We start from the raw sequence: 23,130 nt of genomic DNA, 5'->3' as shown, positions 1-23,130 counted from the left end.
CCAGCAGATCACTTGCCTCCAGAGGGTGTCCCAGATCAGTCAGCCCCTCAGCACCGCTGCAGTCACCGCCCTGGGCTCCTGGGAGCTTCCCTGGCCTCTGTGGCCCTCCACACACCACCAGAATGCCAGCCCGGCGCCCTCCACCCGAGTTGGCCCTCCTCCCTCAGCCATGCTGACTCTTGCTGGTAGCTGTTTTAGGGGGTTGCACGAGCCACAGGCTGACTGGTGAGACCTGAGCAGAGTCAGCGCAGGGGCTGCTGGGAAGGCTTCCTTGCTCTTACAGCTCAGCTCACGCCAGGAAGGAGCCTCTCCTCCCCACCCTGTAATGGAGCCTGGACTCCCAGGGCAGTGGGCTGCAGACTGAAGGCCACAGGGCAGAAAGGAGAGGGGCTGCGGGCTTGAAGACACCCCGGAACCACAGAAGGAAGCCACCCAGGAAACTCCTGCGGGAGCTTTCTCCTTATGTAGACAATAGCTTCTCCTTAGTGGTCAGCCCCACTTCCAGTCAGGTTTCTGTTGAAGCAGCTGAAGACGTCCCAGCCAATGCACAGATGGTCTTAAAACTGCAAACCCAGCCACGTTAGTCTCCTGCTTAAAACCCTCCGGTGGCTTCTCATGCAGTAAAACCCAACTCCTCACCACCGCACAGGGCCCTGCCGGCCCCGCTCCTGATCAGGCCTCAGCCTCACCTCTCCACGCCCCCAGGAGGCCGCCTCTCGAACTCCAGGCTTCCCTTTCCCTGCCCGTGCCAATAGCATCGCCAGCTGGGGAAGGACAAGACTCCTCCAAATTCCCACTCGGAACCCCCTCTGCGAAGGCCCACACTGGGCTGCCAGGGGCCGTGCCCCCCACTGACCTCCTCTCCCTCCCACAGTTGGACTCAGCTGCGCTGCCTGCCGTGTTAATAAATACTCAGTGACTGAAGCTCTGGGAGCCCCTCCGATGGGCCCTAAAACCAGCGCCCAGGGAGAGAAGAGAGACTGAGCACCGCTCCCCTGGACCAGGAGGTGGTGAGCCGCGGTCTTCGGGGGCCGTGCAGGAAAGGGACGGAGCCCATGAGCAGTGCATGTTCCCTTTAAAAATGGAAGCCAGCAGGAGCTCCACCGGCGCTCGGAGCAGCAGAGCCTCGGCCAGGCTCAGGGACTCTTCATCAGGAGTCCGTGGAAGCCATGGCAGGCTCGGGAAACTGGAATTGAAACAAAAACAATACTGATATAAGCTGTTCTCCAAAATGGCCTGCTAATGCCTGTTTACAAAACGCAGCCATGATTTAGCATTCTCAGGAGACCGGATAATTAAACAGAAAACAAGCTATATTTATTCATGTTCTTGCAGGACCCGACGACCACTCCCCTTTGCCTGCGTGGAGCACGGCCCTGCTCAGAGAGGGCGTGGCCTGGGCTGCAGGGTGGAGGAGGGGTGCGGGGCACGTCGGGATGGGCGCCCGGTCTGGCTTCCGCTGCGTGGGCTGCCCGTGGGGGCATCAGGAGAGCAGCTCCGACAAGAGTCTTGTGACACTTCCTCTTCCTTGGCTGAGGGCTTTTATTTTATTTTTTATGTTTATTTTTTGGCTGTGTCATTATTTTATTTTTTTATTATCAAAACAGTAAAACACTGTTTTAATAAAACACATATGACAAACTGTACCATCCTAACATCTGAGAAAATTAAGTCTGAGAAATTAAAAATTATCTAGTTCATGTCCGTGGGAAGTCTTACATCATCTCTATTAAGTTTCTAAGGGTTATTATTTTCAAAATTTTATTTAAGTATAGTTGACGTTTATTAGTTTCAGGTATACAACATAGCGATTTGACATTTATATACATTATAAAATGCTCGCCACAGGAAGTGTAGTTACATCACCGTACAGTTATTACACTATTACTGGCTGTACTTTTCATCGTCGTGACTTGTGACTTACTGCATAACTGGACGTTTACAGCTTAGAGGTCCTGCTGCACCCGCTGTAGGCGTGCTGGTGGGCGGGGCTGGCCCCCCAGGGAGGATGGGCTCTGGAGGGGGGCTGGCTCCCCTACAGCTGGTTGCTAGGGGTGGTCGGGTGGTAGGCACTCTCAGGAAACACCAGTCAGCCCGGGGATGTCCACAGGGCGTGGCAGTGCTGGGGTCACTCTGGAGCTGGAGGGATGTCTGGGTTGGGCGGGTTGGGCAGGACTAGTGCAGAGGGGAACGTGGGGCAGGGCAGGTAGAGGAGATGGAGAATGTCAGAATGGGCACCTGTAAGCTGCTGACCAACCAGGCTGAAGGAGAGGAAAAGAGGTGGCTTCTGCCAGTCCCTCCTCCCCTGGTGACAGTTCCTGAGGATCCCCACCCCTCTGGCACATGTCCCTAAACTAGTGAATAAATCTCTTTCCTGTATAACTCAGCTGCTTGGCTGAGGTTTTTTAGTAACAAGAATGCCAGCATTTAGAAATCCTCTCTAAATCGTTTTCTCTAAAGAGACCAAACATGCATTTGTAACCTGCATTTCAGATCAAGTGCCTTGGGAAGGTTTACAGGTTGCCATCAAGAGAGGGATGGCCCAAGGCTGTGGGGGGCCCAGGACGTCCCCTCCCCGGCCTGCCTCACCTCAGGAACTGGCCCTGTATCATGCCAGAGGACCAATCCAGGAGCACAGGAGGGATGCACTCCTGACACTCTGTCATTTGCCCATCATCCAAAGGGTCTCCAAACCCATCCTCTCCTGTTCTCTCCATCTCCGCAGTCACCATCTGTCTCTCCCTTAACTACTGCCTCAGCCTCCTGAATGTTCTCCCTACGTCCTCTCTTCTCTTGCAACAGTCCATTCACGTAACCGCCAGCGATCCTTTGAGCACTCAAGTTGGATCACATCCCTCCTCGCCTTACAATCCTCCCAGTCACTTTGCATTGCCTAAATTAAAACCATTAAGTCTTCCGTTAAGGACCCATGGCTCCGCCTGTCCCACCTGGCTGCATCCCGCCTCTCTGACTGCATCTGTGTCACACCTGCATTGTTCCCTGTGCTTCGGCCACCCTGGCCTTCTTCACTTCCCAAACGTCCTAAGCCCCTGTTCTACCTCAGGGCCTTTGCATGATCCTTTTCTCATACTCAAATGCCCTTTCGCCATTCTTGCCGGGCTGATTTCTTCTTATCTTAAACATGTCCTCTTAAATATCTCCTACTCAGAAAGGCTTCCAGCACCACTCTCCACTTGCATCTTAATAGGCCTCCGTGCTATGCTCTCTCTTGACATCTGTCCATCTATTGTGCATGTTATACTGTGTAATTTATGTACACATTCTCTCCAATACCACCCTTAGGCCCTCTCCCTGGGGCAGGGAATTTGGACACTATCTTTTAGTGAAAGCAGTAGATACAGCTGTGGGATGAGAGAGTGAGCTCCCTGGACAGAAGGCATTCAGGGGATTGGAACGGAAGTTAGAGGTCCTCTTGACAAAGGATTCTCAGAGGGCTCCTGACCTGAATGACATGGCCTCTCAAAAATCCCTTCCACATCTCATTACAATGTCTTCTGTACAAATACACTGATTTCTATTTCTTTCTCTTCTGAAGAGGTGTATTAGGTAATCAGTACCAAATGCTATAGCAACCCCAAAATCTCAGTAGCAAAATGCAGTGAAAACCAATTTCTCACCCTCATCAGGCCTGATAGAGCCAGGCAGCTCCCCTCAAGCAGCAACTAGAAGCTGTGCTCTTCACTGTCCTGAAATGTGTGAGTACAGTCTCCGTGTGAGAGGGAAGGGAGCGTGAATGACCACTGTATTAGTCAGGGTTCTCCAGGGAACCAGAACCAATAGGATGCATGTAGGATGGATGGTTGGATGGAGAGAGAGAGAGAGAGAAATTTATTACAAAGAATTAAGGCTCACATGATTTTTGGAGGCTAAGAAGTCCCAAGATCTGTAGTTGGCAAGCTGGAGGCCCCGGAGAGCTGATGGTGTAAGTTCTTCCACTTTAAGAGCCAGCAGGCTTGGGACCCAGGAAAAGATGATGTTTCAGCTCAAGTCTGAAGGTAGGAAAAGACCCATGTCCCATCTGGAAGGCAGTCAGGGAGAAGGAACTGTCTTACTCAGCCTCTGGTCTATTCAGGTGTTTAATTGATTGGAGGAGACCCACAGACATTAGGGAGGGCAATGTGCTTTAATCAGTCTACTGACTCAACTGTCAATCTCATACAGAAACATTCTCACAGACACACCCAGAGTAATGTTTGGCCAACCACCTGGGCACCCATGGCCGCATCATGTGATAAAATTAACCATCAAACAATGACATGGGAGTTGTGTGGCCTGGCCTGTTCACATCCCTTCGTCCAGAACCAGTCACATGACCACATCCTAGCTCCAGGAGAGCCTAAGAAAGTCTTAATGAGTGCTCAGGAACTGAAAAACGAACCAACATCTGGAAACACAGAGCATGGCGCTCCCCTGCTTGTTAGGTTAACTGCTGCCTTCTCATCTCCATTGATAGCTTGCCCAGGAGATTCTAGGTCTAGCCTTTGACATCTGTCTGCATTTTTGCACATTCTGAATAACTAGGATATAATTGCAAAGATAATACAGTCTTTTTCTTAAGGTCACCAAAGGAATAGGCAATTAAAATACTTTCCTTTTGCAAGTGTCTTAAGCAGAGGTGCTTCCAACGTCTTTGGGAGTAGACTCCGCAGGGTGTGGGAGACAATACCTAGACTGGCCAGCCTAACCAAGGCTTCCCCAGGCACGGGAACCAACCAGGGAGGGAGAGCTGATGCTCAGCACCATGAGCCAGGCACCCTGCCACCCAGAAGGCCCTGGGCTTTCCACCTAGTGCTGAGCCTGTGCTTCCAGTCAATGCCTCTGCTACCTGCACACCCATGGCACCCTGAGACAGTGGTGTCACCGCCCCTGGGCACTGGTCTCAGCTCTAACTGCCCACTTCTCTGCACACAGTGGTCACATTTCAGTTTAGTGTTTTCAAAGCCAAAAGGATTTACTGGCAGGAGGAGGTAAAAGAGAGCCCTAGAGCTAAGAGGATGCCCAGGTCACCCTGCCCTGCATGGGCCCCCCTGCAAACAAGGAGAGGGGTACACCAGCCCAGGGCTCTTTGGGAATGCGACAGGGTTTGCCTTCTGTGTCCATCTGCAGAGTCCTGCACTGGGCACCCAGGAAGGGCTCTACCAAGAGAGGGCGATCAGACTCTTCAGGAGTGGAGGGCTCACCACCCGGGTCTGCGGATGGGCTTTAGGGGTCTGCTCTCCTCCCCATTTAATGCTTATCCTCCTTGCTAAGCCACGAGCTCCAGGTTAGCAAGCTCTGGGCTGGTTCTGCTTTCCAGCACAGCCCCACTCTATCCTGGCACAGAGTAGGTACTCAGTAAACAACCACTGAATGAGCACTACCCGAATAGTTCTTGTGCTTAAAACTCCTGAAGTCCCTTCTGTGTGCTAGGAATTATATTAGGTGCTAGCGATACAAAAGAAATAACATAGATATGGTATCTGTCTTCGTGTGGCTTACAAAGGTGTTTGTTTACACCAGAGAGCAGAACTTGATAATGAAGCAACACCAGGCAACATAAGTCAATTGAAAAGGTAAATTACCCACAGATCTGCAGGTAATTAACTAATAAGTTTATTGCCATCAACAAACTGAAGCAAACAAGAGGGAGTATCACAATGGCAGAAAGACTGAATCAGATCTGTTATGCATAAAGAAACAGGAAATTTTGGACACATGCAAGTCAGGCTGGTCCACAGCCACCTGTGTGGGCTGGACATGCTCCAGGGCTCACAACATGCCTGTTGAGATAAAAGACCCTAAAATGACCTGTTTCCAGCCTCCCACCCTCAATGTTTCAGCAGACGTTCAAAAGAAATCTGGAGTGGCAGGCTCTGGTGGAAGAGAACAGAGGAGGCACAAAGCGCACCCCAAGTGCTTCCCCAAAGCGGCTCCACCCTGCAAGCGCCAGGGGGGAGGTCCCTGGGTCCAGGAGGTATTGAGATGGTGCTTGTCCACTATGTGATCAGGAGACATCAGATACGCACACTCTACCTTTGTTTCTCTCCCACTCACCAGCTTCACAGTGCGGCCCTGGTCACAGGAACACAGGCACCACGCTTCCTGGGGTGGCTCCTGAGTCACCTGTAGGGTTTGTACCAGGGGAAGACTTTAATTTACAGGGAGAGCAGTGTGAGAAAGGGCTACAGCCACAGAGGAATATCTAAGCACCTGGCGTGGGGTCCCTTTCCAAATTGCCCTAATTCACCAGCAGCTCCACACTCAGGTCTGCCCTTCAGGGCTGGGTAAACATACTAATGAGTGCGCAGGTTGATTGAGCCTTTGACAGGGTCTTTTCACCAAAAGCATCATTTGAAAAATGGCAAATGTCCAGGTAGGAATGTGTTCCATTAGTGCATTTCTAACATAAGAGAACCGACGCCAATTTGACAAGAATTTGAGAAATTTAATTCCTATTGCTGTGAAGCAGCAGAATCCTGCTTGAGAGGGTGCTGATGGGTTTATGAGTGTCTCCTCGAGTTCAAGTCAGTGTGAGAAACAGAGCCCGAGACTCAGAGAAAGCTGTAATAGGACCTAAAACTCAATCCTCCAGTGACGGAAATGGTACGGCCTCCTGCTTTCAGGAGAGTCAGGTCGGGTGTTTGTTAGCCTGCTTACGGTGGCCCAGTGATCCCCTGTGGCTGCCTCTTCTCTCCAGGCTCCCAGGAAGAGGGAGGGCGTGTGTGTGCGGGGGAGGCCGAGGGCTGGTGTTTGCAACCCCTTGTGTCTGGAAGAGCAAGAGTGTTTTACTGCTGGTTTGGGGAGGAAGGGAAGGATCCATAGGATGTCATGAGGAAAGCCCTGGGGGACTGGCAACTGTTGGTGCCACCAACTGAGTGTCACTTGTCCCACCACAGGCAGGTGGACAAAGAGCAGAGGCAGTTGGCACTGGGGGGACCAAGTAGGGTCTGCAGGGACTTTCACTTAGAACCAGAGTCCCAGAGCCTTCCTGGCCCAGTCCCTCATGTTATTGATGCCTAAACTGAGGCCTGGGGACAGGAAGGGACCTGCCCAACGCCACTCAGCATGTTGCCTGCAGAGTCAGGCCTGGAGGCCGGGTATCCAGATCCACAATCCAGTCTCTGCCCTGCTCTCTGGAGCCCCAGCCTCTGATGCCAGGAAATGGCCCTGGAAGGTCACTTAGCAGGGAAGCAGGGCCCGCCAGGGAAGGCGTGTTCAACAGTAAATCACCGGCAGTGAGCGCGGAAGGGGACGCTCAGTTGCCATAAATGTCCTCGGAATTGTAAAATGAGCCTGGGGAATATTGACATGAATTAAATCCAATAAAACATTCATTTAATTAAATTTAAATGATCCAAATATTTGCTGTTTGGTTAATATTTGTGTAGCTGACAGGAGCAGAATTATGATGGTTCTGCCAGTATTCACACATCCTAGTTCTGCATGAGCTTCCCCGTGCACACTCATACAAATGATCGGGGACACACTCAGGAAGCATGTGGCGACCCGCTCAGCGGCTTCCCACCCAGGTTTTCGTTGGTTAATTGTTTGTTTTTTAGTCCTGTGTAAGGCTCCTCCAGATATTTTTCTAAAACTGTTTGGAATACATGATTTGGGGATCACGCGGAGGAGGAAGATCCTATTACACGTAGGTCTTACATGCCAAAAGAGACCCTAGCCAATCGGAATGCCTCCCCCGCCCTCACTCCCCCCATCCGTCAGCCCAGACCCCGCCCCCACCTCGTAAGACTCGTTGGGGGCGGGGTCTCAGGCCTCAGGGTACCTTGGAAGACCCTGGAAAGCTTGTCAAAACTCACCGGGGAGTCCATCAGCCTGGGCTGCGGGGCAAGAATCTGTTTCTGTCAGTGCCCCTGAGACGTGATACGGCGGAGGCGGGAGGGGAAGCCGTTCCTTGAGAAGGGGAGCTCCGCATGCCGGGAAGTCCCGCCTCCGAAGGGCCCCCCCCGACTGCCCAGGTGGTCTTTCCCTTGCAGTTTTGAGCTCAAAGGTGCAGAGAAAATGTAGGTTCCTTTTGTAACATACAAGACTTCTTCACAAGCCCCACCCACTGGCCACGGGGAGAAAGCGCAGCTCGATGTTCAGTCCGCTGTGAAGCTTAATCTGAGCTGATCCTTTTTGCAGTCCACGTAAGTAACGCTCTCCGAAAATTGCTTCGTGTCTCCGAGTCCCACTCCTCCCACTCCGGTGTTCCCAGCTGCTCCCCAGGATGGTTTCTGAGTGTGAGGGGAGAGCAGGGATGTCCTCTGCCATCTCTGGCTCCCGCTGTCCAAGCCCCCCACCCTTGCCCAGTCCCAGGTCCTCTGGGCAGAGGTCAGCCTGGGCTTCGCTCTCGGTCTGGGCTCTCAGCCTAGTGCAGTACAGGGTCTGCTGTCTGCCCCCAGCTCAGCCCCCCGCAGCCGCTGCTGGCACTGCGCGCCCCTGGAGGTCCGGGGACATTCTCCCAGGGTCATGGCCTGGAATCCCGGCGACGTCCTCAGGCACGGAAGTGCAGAGCACTTACGGGCCCGGGAATCTCTGGGCCTCTCCACACCGCTTGGGAGCAGAGGGGGTTCTGGCACATAATTGCAGGCCCTGGCTCTCATGCCCTGTGTGGTTGCTCCAGGTGGAGAGGGGGCAGTCTGGTGGGGGAGGGCTTAGCCACCTTCTAGAGCTCCCCCTTGGTCCCCTCACCTACACACCAGGAGGTGCACACCCTACCCTACCCATGGCTCCCTTTTTGTTCGCACAGTCCCCTGGGACAAGGAAGGGAGCCATTCATACCCTTTCTACTTGCTCAGAGCAGGAGCCTCTGGGCTCACCCGATGAGGAAGGAGTCCTCAACATTCAGGGAGCACTGGATTGTGAGTCCTGAGGCCAGCACAGCCCAGTGGGAGCTAGGCAGCTTTAGCAAGTTCTTCTCTCTCCCTCTCTCTGACCACTCTGAATCTCCGAAGCCTGGGTCTTACTACAGAGGGTTAGTGCCTTCTCTCTTATGCCTGAGCAGGGAGCCTCAGGATGCAGAGGTGGGAAGGCAGCAAGCAGAACGTGATTTAGGAGGGAACTTCACATGCGTCACTTTAATGCTTGTAAAATATTATGCCAGTTGCATCTGCATCAATCACATGGTGATTATCTTCCTTCACATGGGCTCCTTCACCAGGAGTCACATTTTTCCTGCATGTGATTGTCCCCTCTCCACTGGCCTCTTGGTTCCTTTGGTTCTTATTTTTTTTTCCCACTTTGACAATTTTCTTCCATCCATCCAACAAGCACTGATTCAGCGCCTGGTCTATGCCTTGTACATCTCCATGGGCCCAGGACTCTGCTTGCTGCTCAGGATCCGACCTGACTGCACATCTTTGACCATCACCTGCTGTGCAGTATGTGGCACCTGCGGCTGTCTCATCCCAACATCCTCTCCCGTCCCCTACATACCCTGGAAGAGAATGGGAGCACTGCTGGGCTCCCTGGTCGCAGCCCAGAAGCATCCCACTGAACCACAGAGCTCAGTCCCCAACTCTGTGCCTTGCAGGGGCCCCAGGTTCCAGTTGAAACATAAGAGGTAATAGGGCTCCCAGAACTTTTTGCTGGCATCCCAGAATAAACACAGGCCCCCAAAGCCAGCCAGCCTGCCTCCTTCAGTTCTTGCTGCCTCTGGCTACTGCCCCAAGCCCACTGAGCTGTAGGCTTGGGGGAAGAACAAGGAGGAGGCGTTCCTGTTAGTGGGCTGGTGACTTTTTGTCCACACCTGATCCCGTCTTGTCATTTGAACAATCTGAGTTTGAATAATTTTTTCATAAATTGTGAGAATTTCAAAAAGCCTGTGATTGCAGGGAAATAGTTTAGACCCTTCCCATTTGCCTGAAGAATGATCAGTCTTAATGCCAGTTATCAAGTACAACATGGCAAGGATTAATAATCTGTGCAGCCTGAAATACACTTCACAAAATTGAAGGCTACAGTGCCTGGTCACTGAACAGAAATCCAGATCCAAATTTGGCGAATCCTCAGACAGAAACAAACCTCCAAAGGTCAGCCAGTCCATTCCCCAGACTTCAGACAGTGCAACCTTTAAATTGCTCCCAGATGGATGAGAAACCTTTCAGCTCAGCCAGCAGAACTTGACTGTACTTAGCCAGGCGCAGACTTCATGGGGCCTGTGCACGCACAGGGCATCCACCACACAGCTGGCTCCCTGGTCTCTGTGTGACAGGCCACATTATCAGCTTGATGTACAAATCCCTATCCCAGATGGTGGCCATGCACTAGCTGTGGTTCCTGACCTGTTTTGACTCACAGAGCCTTTTGAGCATTTGACATAAGCCATGGCCCCTCTCCCAGGCAAAGTGTCCATCTGTGCATTTAGTCAGCACGTCGTAGACGGTCTGTGACCTCCAGGAAGCCCACATCCCCCGGGGCGCTCCACCCCCGGGCCCACACCTGACTGCCTTGTCCTTTCCCCTGCAGAGGTGGTTCAGCTCAGCCTGGCCCCTGAGGAGAGAGTCCGCGTGACCACAGTGACCGTGGGGCTGAGCACGGTGCTGACCTGCGCTGTCCATGGATACCTGCGGCCACCCATCATCTGGAAGCGCAACGGGCTCTCCCTCAACTTCCTGGACTTGGAAGACATCAATGTAAGTCACACCTGACTCTGAGCTCTGATGTGCCCCCCGGGAAGCAAACTGTGCCAGACGCCTTGTGGCAGGGCCAGAGGATTTTATTCTGACCTCCCACGTTTGACGCCCTTCAGGCCTATTGTCTGATAGCTGGAGGTCCCAGAAAATCCAAATCCCACCGTATGCAGAAAATAGGGTGGATGGAAGCCTGCCAGCCATGCCCAGAGCAGGGAGAGGGTGTGCTGATCGAGGGACACGGTGGGCAGGGCAGCAGGTCTCTGTGGGCAGCGGTGAAGTCCAGGAGGCGGACATGGGAGTGGATGAGGAATGGGCCGTGCGCATGAGCCCAGTGCTCAGGACTGTGGGGAACACGGGCAGGCAGGGGGCTCTGGAGCAGCGAGGGCGTGCGGCTGGGGACCTGGGGAGGCTCCGGGCCCTCAACGCTGGGGGAGGAAGAACGGGTGTGCCCGGGATAGCTCGAGGGCGCGGGCCAGGCGAGGAGGTGACCGGGATGGAGATGGCCCAGAGGGGCCTGCCCTGGGGCCTCGTTTTTTGGGCAGGGAAATGGGGATGCACTTGGTGAGCTGAGTGGAGGAGAGCAGCTGAGCTCACAGCCTAATGTGACCAGCAGGGGTACTTCCGTGCCCTTGGGTCCCAGTGTCACCACGTAACAGCTTCTTAACTGGGAATGATTTCTAAAATTGCAATCCTCAACATTAATTATTAGACACCAGCATTAGCGGCACCTCCCTTCTATTGGACTTGAAGGATAAAGCGACCAATTCAAGTGTATTGGTGGCCCTGGTTTTGGCACAAGTAGTCAGGTGGCTTCCCGGAAGTTCATACGAGAAGACAGAGTGATGTCACCCTGTCTGCCAGGGCAACCGATGAGTCTTAAGCTACAGTAATAGGAATACAAGCTCCAGGCAACAGAGGGGGCACCCCTGGGCTCCTTGGCTCAGGACAGCCCAGCGGCCCAGAACGGGATGCCCGGCCCTGAGAGGGAGGGTGCGTGGGGTGAACACTCAGTTCCCACTAACATCTCTAAGGTGGGGAGGGGGGCAGGAAGAGTTGGCCTGGGCTGCATGACCCCATGAGTTGGGCCAGTACACAGTGCCAGCATGCACCCCAACAAGAGCCCAGTAAAGGCTGCTTAGCTGGAACACCATTCCAGCCGTCAGAGCGGCCCCGTCATGGAGCTAGTCATCACAGACCAGTGAGCCCCCCATCCCCAGAGGCATGCAAGCTCAACTAGGGCCGTGGTCAGCAGTGCTACTAGCCATAGAGGGCAACTAACCCAGGACCTTCACGATCCTTTTCAATGCCAAGACTGCTTTGTGGGGAGAGAGCCCAGCATGAAATTCTGCAGAAACCACCAAAGCTGGGACTCTGCGCCTCCCTAGGCCCTTTGGCTGCACCCAGGAGATTATGGGGGAAGCAGATGGGACAAGCAGACCACTGCGGAGGTTCTACTCTGGGCAGAGCTGGGCCTGGAGGGCCCTGCCCCCACCCTGGTCACAACGGGCAGGATTGTGTCCTTGTGATTTCCCCACTGTGGTGAGCGTAGCCTGTATGCTACCCACCTCTGAATGCCAGCCAGCACAACCCTGGTGGGTGCTTGATGGATAGATGCTAAATGGGCAGAGTCCTTGTCTTCTGAGCCTGAGACGCCCACAGCTTATCTGATCTTCACAAGGAAAGACAGTGTCCTATCTGTAAACACTGGGGTGCATGTACGTGTTGGGGTGCACAGGTTTGTGTGTGCAAAAGCTCTCAAGGTGAAGCATCAACTTTTGACCATGTCTGGCCAGGGATGACTGATTCAGAACTAGGGCAGGTCCACCTGTGTCTGTCTGAACATCCATGTGCATTACTCGTTGCTCTATTTAAAGACATGAGAAACAAAGGCGGAGGCAAAACTCTTAATGCACTTGCCATCAGTTAATTAAATTACTTTGAGTGGTTTTCCCCTCCCTCGAACATGCCTCCAGCACCAACTCAACTGCATTTCTGCTTTTCACAGTGAGGTCAGCAATTTGGGTTAATCGTGGGTGCAGCTGGAGATTAATGGCCTCTCCTTACCTCCCAGGAAACACTTGCTGCTCATGGTCAAATCAACAGTCCACAAGCAGGGCCGTGTGCTTCTCAGAGGCCTCTGGGCGAGGGTGCAGGGCAGCACCAGCCCCACAGGAATCCTCACCTGACGCATGCTCATGTACACAAAGCACAGCACACATACACACACGTGCACATGCACACGCATGCCTCCCCATGCCTCAAGGAGGGGACGGAGGCAGCACAGCCTTAGTGAAGGGCACAAGCTCTGGGTCAAAGGGACCTGGGTTTAAGTCTCAGCTCTGCCACGTAGTGCTTGAGTGAGTTGAGTGACCTTGGAAAGAGCACTTAACCTCTCTAAGCCTCAGTTTCCTCCTCTGTGAAATGGAGATAAATAACATCTAGCCCTGTGCCTCAGAAGGTTAGAGTGAGGATTAAATGGGAAAATACACATGAAGTTCCTGGCATACAGTGGTCCATGCTATTATCACTCATTATCATCACTCATTATCATTATTGCTATTATTATTGTCATTACCGCTGCTGCTGCCAAAAACATTCTCAACACCTTGCAACCTAAGTCTCCCAAAAGCAGCCAGCAGCAGCCCAGTAAGCCTCCCTAGTCAGGCAGATATGCCCCTGGGTGCCCCTGCTGCCTGCAGTCAGGGGTGGGCAACACCATCCAAGCAGCCTCGATGCAGCCTTGTCTCAGGGACAGGGAGACTGACCAGCCATCTCCAGCAGGTCCCGAGCCGTCTTGGGTGAGCTGTTGAACTTCTCTGAGCCTGTGAGGAAGTGGGACTGATGGTGTCCTCCTTGCCCGGGGATTTTCAAGCTGAGTGTGTGTGAGGCACCGAGCCCAGAGCCCGGGCTGGTAGGTGGCAGCCCCACTCTGGGGACACCGCGGAGAGCAGCCCTAGGCGGAAAATCAGGCAGGAGAGCAGGAGAGCCAGGTCATCGGGATTCATGGGGCACTTTGGGAGCAAAAGTCAGGGACTGGTGCGCAGGGGGCCATCAGGTGAGAAATTGGGGATCAACAGAGGTGAGGCTTAGAACCTCACCCCCCCATTCTGAGAGAAATCTTCTGCATACGTGGATGTTTTATTGCCCTGGTCTAGCTTGGATTAACACATAGTCTACAGGCACACACCTGATCATCTACATTTGCTCTCTTACAACACTAAACTTTGTTTTCTACCTTTATCTTGTATCTACCTACCACTTCAGCATTTTATTAAAAATCATAATAATAAAGAGAGAAATGTGGTATCCACATATAAATCAAGTATAAAAATTAAACGAATAATCATATTTGACATGATTGTTTATAGTTCATGATGCGTGATCAAAACCAAAAGTTTCTGTGATGGCTGCCCTTGTACTGTTCACCATGTAAGAACTTACTCACTATGTAAGAACTTGTTCACCATGTAAGAACTTGTTTGTTATGCCTCAGAAGATTGGAGACTGTTGAGAATTAGGCTTGGGGTGGATTAATGATTGTGCATTGAGTCCCCTATACAGAATTTCATTGTTGTTAACAACCATATGATCAATAAGTATGAGAGATGCCCTCTCAAAAAAAAAAAAGTCAGGGACTGTTGGGTTCCTAGAATCCCTCAGCCTGCGGTGTCTGAGCACGCACCCCACCTGCCGCCGTCAGAGCTGAAGTGCATCACCAGCCATAATGAGCGACTGGCTCGAACACCGAGCTTACAAAACCCAAGGCGGAATTAACATATATAAAAAGAAACAGAAATGAGTTGCTCACCTAACTAGTATTATTCTGACTTTCAAACGTTTGAGATGTTTAATTTACAAAATATGTAATTGTGTAACAAAAGAAACAAAAACCTACATTAATATTCCAGTGAAATAAAGACCCAGTAGAGAACAACAACAACAACAACAAAAATACCCCAGGGGGGCAGCTTAGAGAGCGTGCAGAGCTGCCGGCCCCCTTTCTTGGTCATTTGTATGAGACATTTTGATTGGCAACAAAATATTAATCACTTTTTCACTACTCTCTTAATGAGAAGCTTTGATGGGCAACAAAATATTAATTTGTCTTGTCTAATCTGTTAAGAATCCTGTTAATGAATTCAGTCACAGAGCTGTTACGGAATGCCATCCTAATGACACATGTGATTAAACTTTTCTGACTAGCAAACATCAAGGATGCCTCAAGCATCGGAATAACATTTGATCAGAAAGGAATGTACCCCTGCGGCCCAGAGCCACGTGAGAAGGAGCTTCTCAAACCCCCAGCGAGGATTGTCGAGCAGCACCCGATGTGTGCCTCTCTCCGTCCAGATGGCGTATGTGGGGGATCATCCCCGGGCTCACTAAGTGCCAGCACCTCGCCGCCCCTGTGCCAGAGTGTAGGCACACTTTTTCCCTGGCCTCTTGGGAGGTGAGGTACCCAGGAACACCGAATTACCACACTGTGTGGCTGCTTCTGTTTGAGAAGGAGGGAGCCAGTCCTGGGGACCAGACGGAGAGATTCTGTGGCCTCAGGGCACAGGGATAAAAGCAAGGGAGAGAGAAATCTGGAATGACAGGTTGGGTTGAATGTTAACATAAAAGATCTTGGTTGTTCCCTGAGGGGAATGGGAACTATAGATTTTTAATCAGGAAATCGCTGGGATCAGGGAATGACAGGTGTGTGTCCTGCAGGAGTCCTGAACCCCTTCCAGCCTAAGATTAAATATGCCCCCAAGGAGGCTCCCCAAATAAGTGGGACCCAGAGACAAGGGGTGCCCTGCTGTTCCGGTGGCCTTCCTCCTCAGTAACTTCCCAACGGCGTGCTTGGAGCTGAGCAGCACCCCAGGCTCCCTGAGGCCCCTGCACAGGCTTCCCTCTCCTTCTTCAGGATGCCGGAGAGTTCAGCATGGGCCTGGGGTGCCTCCTGGGGATGCCTGAGCCACCCCTTTGCAGGAGGCCTCAGTGTCACCCCAGCCCAGCCTCCGTGCCCCTGGAAAAACAGACCACCCCCAAGCAGAGAGCAGCATTAGGGACCAAGAGTGCCAAGTCCCCAAAAACAGGTGCTCCCCTGCAAGGGCAGCGGTCCGGAGCTCCTGCTGCGCCTCTCTGCCTGGGGTCTGGATTGCGCTGCCTCCTTCTGTTTGATGGATGAGAAACCAATAGTTCCTACTCCTGAGCGTTTTCCCCGGAGCGAACAAAGGACAGCATACTTTGTTTACTTCCCGGCCAGCCGCTGGTTTCTTTACTGAAGCAGTTGAGCGTCTGGGTGGCTTCAGACCTGGCTCTGCAGCTCCCCACCTCAGCCTGAGCCCCACCGTGTCTGTCTGAGGCCAGGGCTGGAGCTCAAGGCGCAGCCCAGGAGTGTGCCAGTGCCAGTGTGACTGAGGACTAGCCCTTGCCCTGCCAATCCTCACTGCGGGCCTGAGTCCCGCCCTGGTCTCAGCACCATGCCTTGTTGGGGACAGGCGGTGAGTCCCTCCCAGGAGCACAACACAGCCACACGAAGCCCTCTGCAAGGGGACAGCGATATGCCAGTCACTGCAGGTACTAAGCAGAGGGGGCTGACCAAGAGGCCTGGGGGCCCTGACTAGGAAGGCACCTGGGAGACAGGGACCTGTGGGACATAGGAGTCCTGCACAGAAGCCTGGAATGCCCCTGACCCCACCTGGACACCTCACTTTTCACCTGGACCACAGAGCCTTGACCTTTGCCAGCGGGCTGGCTTTGCGGCAAAGCCACAGGGCTCCCACCTCACAGAAGAACCACACACCCTGCCCTACCTGGCCCCCATACTAGTTGTTCTGGGGAATGAGGGGGAGGCCGCCTCATTTTCTGCAGAAACTAAACATGCAGACCCAGTCCAGCCCTCTGCCCAGACCACACAGTAGCCACCCGGGGTGAAGTGAATGACTGTCCCAAACCCAGTCTGCATGTCCTATTTCAACGTCACCTGCCCTCCCCTCAAACTGTCTCCCTCACTGCCCCTTAGGATCCTCGGGGACACGGGCCCTGCCCATGAGGGGAGCAGAAGCAGGGAGAGCACATGCACAAGTCCCAGCAAACAGCTGACCTGCTGATGCCTTTGCTTGTGTTGATGCTGGTGTTTGCATCGGTCCTGAGCAGCCCCAAGTGCACGGGCCCAGGTCACAAGCACCAACTTGTTTAAGCCTCACCACAGCTCCATGAGGCACGTGTGTTAAGTGACGCCGGGCCCTGGCACTGGCCAGTGCCTGCAGCCCCCTTACTCTCGGGACACAGTGGCCAGCACTGCCAAGGCCTGGCTCCAGGCCAGCTGGGCCTGCCTCCTGCTTCTGCTGTGCACGCTGCTGTGCTGGCCCCAGCGGGATGTGTCCGCTCTGGACGTGGGCCCGTGGCATGGTGCTCCAGCCTCGCCCCCAGCAAGAGGGGGCAGAGGCTTGAGACCAGCACACGGAGTTGTTTGGCCAGGATATTCTCAGGGAGAGGGAATGTTTTCCTATTGTATTCTTAAAAAAAATGCCTATAACAAACCCAGTTTATTTAAAATGACTTGGAAGAGTCACTCTTTTTTGTTATGTTTTGTTTTTTTTTTCCTTCACTAAATCTCATTATTTGGGGCTTTCAAATGTCGGTAGGTTCAGTACAGTGATAAAAGCAGAAAAACCAAACCCATCAGAAGAAAGTATTTATGGCAGTGTTTGAAGATGTGTCAGAAGGTTCACTTTATTCCCACATCTAAATGGTATAAAACCAGGAACGAATAACTCTAATGAAGCATATACTCTCAGCCAGCTCTACTTTGGAAGTGAGTTATTAAAAAGACCAAAAGAGAATGATTTAGAAGCCCATGACTCATTTAATTTTTATTGTCTTTGTATGAACTAGTCATGAATTCATTGTAAAAAGATGAGAGGCATTTGATTAGCATGGTGAGCTGTTTGCAGCACAATAGATGGTAGTTGTATGTTCTGCATTAAAATAATCTCATTAAACGCTTCAGTACATTTTGTTTTAAAATCTTGAAAACACTACACTTGAAGCCCTCAAAGGCTTTTAGCCAGTTCTCTCCTGCTTGTGTCAAAACCCCTGGTTGCAGATGAATATACAGTTCTTTTGGGCTTTGGGTGAGCTCAGGCCAGCAGGAGTATTGGCCAGCGCTCTCCAGGAAAAGGGCCCAGGCCCGTGGTACACCAGCCAAGGGGACTCTGGGGGGCGCTCTGCCCCTCCAAGTACCTCCACTGGCCTTCCTGTCCTCAGTGTCTCCTCAGTCACCCTTCTTTCTCGGAGAACTGGCTTTGAGGCTTCACTTACTCTTAGTGACCACTTCGGGCCCCATCTCAAAGGTACATCCCTCAGGCAGGTTCTGAGCCAGCTTCCAGAGCCCCAAGCCACACCCAAGTGTGTCTGCCCTAACCTCACACCTGGGGGCTCACAGTCAGCTTGTTTCCAGGCTTTATCTATGGCAAATAATACTGCAATAAGCATCTTCATACATACCTCTCTGCACATTTGGGTAAGTAGGTCTGTAAGATAAGTTCTTAGAAGTGGAATGACTACATCCAAGGGTGAGCATGTTTTTGGTGGAGATTGCCAAAGCTCTCTCCAAAAAATTGCACCAGCTTACACTCCTCCCTCCTACACTGTATAAGAGTTTTAAACTCTGTATCAGGAGAAAATCCCTGACTGCAAGGCTTCTTAGCCCCTGAAATGAGCCATGGAAGGAAATTCAATCAAATCCTCCCTGGAGGGTTTCAAAGACAGCATAAATGCTGGTCAGGTGTCTTGGCTGAGTGTGGTCCAGGTTAGATGCCCTGGTAAGTCCCTCTCAGCCTGAGATTCATGATCCAAGTGTCCCACGGGTAGAGTTGCAGGTTTCCCTGATGAAGGTAGCAGGTTCAAGGTGGTCTGGAACTTCAGTTGACTGCTGCAGTGCAGTTCAGCGCCAAGGCCCTTGCTGCCCTAGTTGTGCACAACAGACTGATCAGCTAAGAAATCCAAAGCCCCATTCAGGGACTCAGACCTTCAGCTCACCAGAGGGCTCCATCAGCTGCCCTCATCCACACGATATTCTGGAGTTTGGCCAGTCGAGAGGTGTCTGCCCTCTGGCCTCTGAGGATGGACAAGCTGAGGGCACACAGAGATGTCCCTGATGTGAGACTTCTGCTGCCGGTACCCGGGTACCTGTACGCACTGGGACACACAAGCCTGTCCCCAGGTCAAAGGCTCAGCATCCGCACAACTGGGTCAGAGTCCCCGTTTGAGTTGTCTTTAACTACAAAGTTAGAGAGAACAGTCAGCACGAGACCACCTTCACTCTGACGACAGGTGCAAGCCTGGGGAGTTCCTTCTACTACTTTCAGTGATTTGCTAGGAGGACTCGCAGGATTCACTGAAAGCTTTTATACTCACAGTTATGGTTTATTATAGGGAGAGAATACAGATTAAAATCAACCAAAGGATGGAGCCTGTGGAGCAGAGGCCAGGAAGGTCCAACGCAGAGCTTCTGTTCCCGCACCTGGTGCAGCCACGGACATGTCAGTTTCCCAGGACTGATACGTAACAACACGTGCAGAGTGCTGTGACCAGGGACGCTCTCCCAAGCCCGGGCTCCAGAGCTCCTGTGAGAGCTCCATCACATGCCGCCCGCGCAGCTGGCCTCGACTCCAGCCCCTGGGGAGGCAGAACTGATGCCAGTGGTACAGAAACCCCATCATACATCACATTGTCGTTAGACTATCAGGAGGCCAAAGCCCCGGGCTAACAAAGGCCCTCCTACAAAACAGGACATTCCAAGGCCCAGCGTTCACCTCCCAGCAGCTGAGGGCAAAGGCCAGACCACTGTCTGGGTTCAACTATATGTCACTACCCTTTCCTTCACAGCTCCCCAAGAGCCATCACACTTGGCCAGCGCCTCCATTTATTCAGCAAACACTGAGTGCCAGTGATGCACCAGGCCACATGCCGCACATGGGGACAATTCATGGCACTCAAGGTCGTGGGGGAGACTGACCACATAAGCCCAAGTCAGCCAGTGACTACATACCTGCTGCAGTCCTGGGGAAGTCAGGTGCCCTCCCCACAGCCCCTCGTCTCACGCCTGTGGCTCCCCAGCCAGGGCCTGGGTTGCTCACATTGTACATGACTGTCCATTGCAGACCTCCCTGGGGACTCGGCACTACTTAGGGATTGCTTCGGCTTGCAGGGACTTCTTCTTTTAAGAGGACTCTGGGCAAGCAGACTGGTTCTGCTCTGCAGGTCCTTGCTGAGTGGCAAGGATGTCCTTTGAGGGTCTGGAAGGAAGTAACCAGTGGGGGAAGCGCAGTGTGGGTCAGGGAGGTCAGCTGTAGACAGCCGGCAGGTTGGAACACACATGCACATTCCCTCAATGTGCTCATGTGGATGTTTTCGTGTGCCCGACAGTGATGCACCTGGTCCTTGCTTGGTCTGGATAACAGACACGTGAGTGCGGACATCTCTGAGAGCCGGCCATCGCCAAGGCACTGCATGTCACTTGGTGTTTGCTCCATGGTGTTCAAATGTTTGTGCAGGTGGAATGTGGGTTAGTGAACTCTAGGGGTCAAAGTGAAACTGGCAAGGTGGAAAGACCCTCTCCTCTACCCTGTCCTCTCCAAAGACAGCCAGGGCAGATGCTGCCAGGAAGCCTTCTGCTCCTGAGAGGGGCAGAGTTGGAAAAGCTCTGAACAAATGTTTCTAAACTGAGTCTTAACTTGTAGCATTGACAATATCATTAACCTAAACTCCGAAATCACTCTGAAGTCCCTGTATTTAACATTTAGTCAGTAAATATTTAGCATGGACGGTTCATCTTCGTATTACTTAGGCCTGACTCACAGGTATCATTATGACAGCATCCCCCCATCTCTCCTCTGCTTAAATATTAATACTTAAGTCTTACTTAATAACTTTCTTTATTAAGGGAAGATACTTAGAAAATAGCTTTTTAAAAGGCAAATCTTTGTCTTTCAATAAAATTGTTTCTTTCCCAGAGATAGATGGGCATCACTACAAAGAATGGCCTGATCTGGCATCTGTTTATCTCTGGAAGGAACCTTAGTTTTGCTAATACATTTCTATGCATCAGAGCAAAAAAAAAAAGCCGTCCATAAAAAGACAATTACAGAGATGCAATCAAGCATTGATAGCAGTATTCAGACACATCTCAAAGAACATTCAGGAGAGGAAGGATTGCAGGTTTTGTTTTATGTAGCTTCTTATAAATCAATTTTTAAAGTAATTTCCTCACATCCAATGAGGTAAATTTGATTTTTGTAGCCAGTATTCATGTTCTAGCAAACAACATGCACTTTGTTCTATAATTATATGATGCCTATTGTTTTAGCCCAGAGACATTATTCTATTTATTACAGAGTCGATTTCTCCCCAGAGTCTAAGTCATAGGCTGGTAATGAGTTAGGTGATCAAATAGAGCTATAATGCATCTAGCAGCCCCCCATGCCCTTGAAGAGCTGGCCCACACCCCTTAGCAACTGAGGATCACCCAGGAGAAGTCTGTCCATTGCAGACCTCCCCGGGGGCTCAGCACTACTTACAGATTGCTTCAGGTTGCAGGGACTTCTGGGCAAGCGGACTGGTTCTGCAGGTCCTCGCTGAGTGGCAAGTCTGTCCTTTGAGAGTCTGAAAGGAAAGTGACCACTGGGGGAAGCATCTTATAAATGAATTTTTAACAGAGATGCCTCTGTTCCTAGGAGCAGTGAGGGAAAACAGACTGAGAGGTTAAATGACTTTGTTAGGGGCTCATCAAAAGTCATCAACCGAGTCTGGGATTACAGGCATGGGCTTTTCCATCTCTGCCTGCTGCTCTGAGCTGAGCCCTCTTTTTGGTCAATCCCAGCGTGCCCTGGCCTGAGGAGCGCAGCATGATGGGGAGGCAGGGGGCAAGACTTGTTCTCTGCCCCCCACCAGCCACCTCCTTTTGACCCCATGTGACTGGCAACATTTGGGAGGATGGGAAAGCAGGAGGCGGGCACCTCTCTTGTCAAGCACAAAGAACCAGAACACAGTGGGACTGGGGTTTGTTTGTTTTATGGTTTTCAGGGGTTTTTTTTTCCTGAGGATTAAACAAAGCTTCCTGACACACAGACCCTTGGAGGCTGTGAGCTGAAGGTATTACCAGGGCATCGACAGAGATCTGTGGGAACCTCTGCTGGGCACGCCTCTCAGCTCAAGGAATGTTGTGGCCCCATGACTGTAATACAGCCCCATCACGGGTGCAACAAGAACAGGGGTGCCAGCACCCAAGGCCAGTGTGCAGTGCCCTCCTATGACATGGATGGTCTGTGGATATGAAGGCTCAGGGAGATAGTGGCAGGGGGAAATGCCAGGGGACCCCAGTATCAGACTCCTGCAAGCAGCTCTGGTGCTGCCCTTAGGTTTGGAAGCTACCCTGGAACCCACCCAAGGTGGGGGCTGCACCCAGCTTCCCAGCCCTCTTTTCAAGATGCCACCTCACCATGGCAGCTCCAAGCAAAATCTATTTCCCTCCAGACTTGGGTTTTGACACAGGAAACAGCTTAAACTAGAAATACGTCAGCCCCATAATTGACTAACCATTAACTTTTCATAAGCAACTCAGGTATGAACCCTTTATGACTCTGTTGTGACATAGGACAAATCAGCTATCTGGTGTTTCATTTTTATTATTGAAGCTTCCACAGAGTGAGAGCAACAGGGCTTTTGTAAGCAGAGAAATGTTTCAGAAAAAAACTCACAGGGTTCCAGCAGCCCTCTCCAATATTTCACTCCACTGGGTGCGCTGTTGGGAATTTTTGTCCTAACACTGAAAGCAAAGCGGGTGGCACACGTCTCCCGTCCATCTTCTCAGCTGTGCTCCAGCCCAACCTCAGTGGACCTGCACTGCCTCCATGGGCTAATTAGCCAGAAAGCATCTTTAGAAGGCTCATGATGGTTGGCTCTGGGCCCTCAAGGGTGTGAGCAAGGCAGAGGGTCAGCATTTCAGGGAGCAGAAGCATGAATACAAACAAGGACCGGGAGCTGCCCTGTGGCTGCCCTTGGACAACCCTTGTGCCATAATGATGGGCAACGTTCTCTCCTCCTACCACCTGATTGCTTCTGTGGCAAGAGGGATGGTTTGGTGTTGGCTCCAGGGCTTAAAGAGGGGTTTTGCATTTTCTGCTAATAAATAACAAGAGAAGTAACATCCTCCATGGATGTCATACTTCCACCATTGGAAAATGTATTTACATGCTGTCTTGCCTGAAGGTTCCATCCCCAGGCAGGTTTACTATGGATTCAGTGAGACCAAGGAATGACAACAGAATGTTCTTCGGATAAAAGGGTTTATACCCGGCTTTATTCCCCCAGCAGTAGGTCAAGCACTGGAATCACGTCCGTATCCAACAGTCTGCAGGTCTGTAATCCTCCTTAGTCTCTGCCTCCACCCAGAGCCCTGGGCAGAGCTCTTTATACAGTGACCCAGTCAATACTAGCTTATTGC

At 51.9% G+C, this 23,130-nt stretch overlaps 1 protein-coding gene and 1 long non-coding RNA gene across 5 annotated transcripts in view; one reads left to right on the top strand and one right to left on the bottom strand.

The window, feature by feature from the left end:
• FSTL4 (follistatin like 4) overlaps positions 1 to 23,130 on the top strand; it is a 428,422-nt gene that overhangs the window by 357,918 nt on the left and 47,374 nt on the right. For all 4 annotated transcript variants that reach the window (XM_036907566.2, XM_057490874.1, XM_057490875.1 and 1 more), the window contains one exon: positions 10,468 to 10,634. In XM_036907566.2, the coding sequence (XP_036763461.2) occupies positions 10,468 to 10,634 (167 nt within the window). The remainder of the gene's footprint in view (positions 1 to 10,467; positions 10,635 to 23,130) is intronic.
• Positions 1,059 to 8,134, bottom strand: LOC130680412 (uncharacterized). The gene is made up of 2 exons (XR_008993408.1): positions 7,818 to 8,134; positions 1,059 to 1,186 (listed from the first exon to the last, which is right to left on the bottom strand). It is a non-coding gene; the product is annotated as an uncharacterized LOC130680412 (long non-coding RNA).

This window comes from Manis pentadactyla, chromosome 13 (genome assembly GCF_030020395.1).
Source record: "Manis pentadactyla isolate mManPen7 chromosome 13, mManPen7.hap1, whole genome shotgun sequence".
NCBI classification, from domain to species: domain Eukaryota; kingdom Metazoa; phylum Chordata; class Mammalia; order Pholidota; family Manidae; genus Manis; species Manis pentadactyla.
This window is presented reverse-complemented; position numbering and strand designations above follow the sequence as displayed.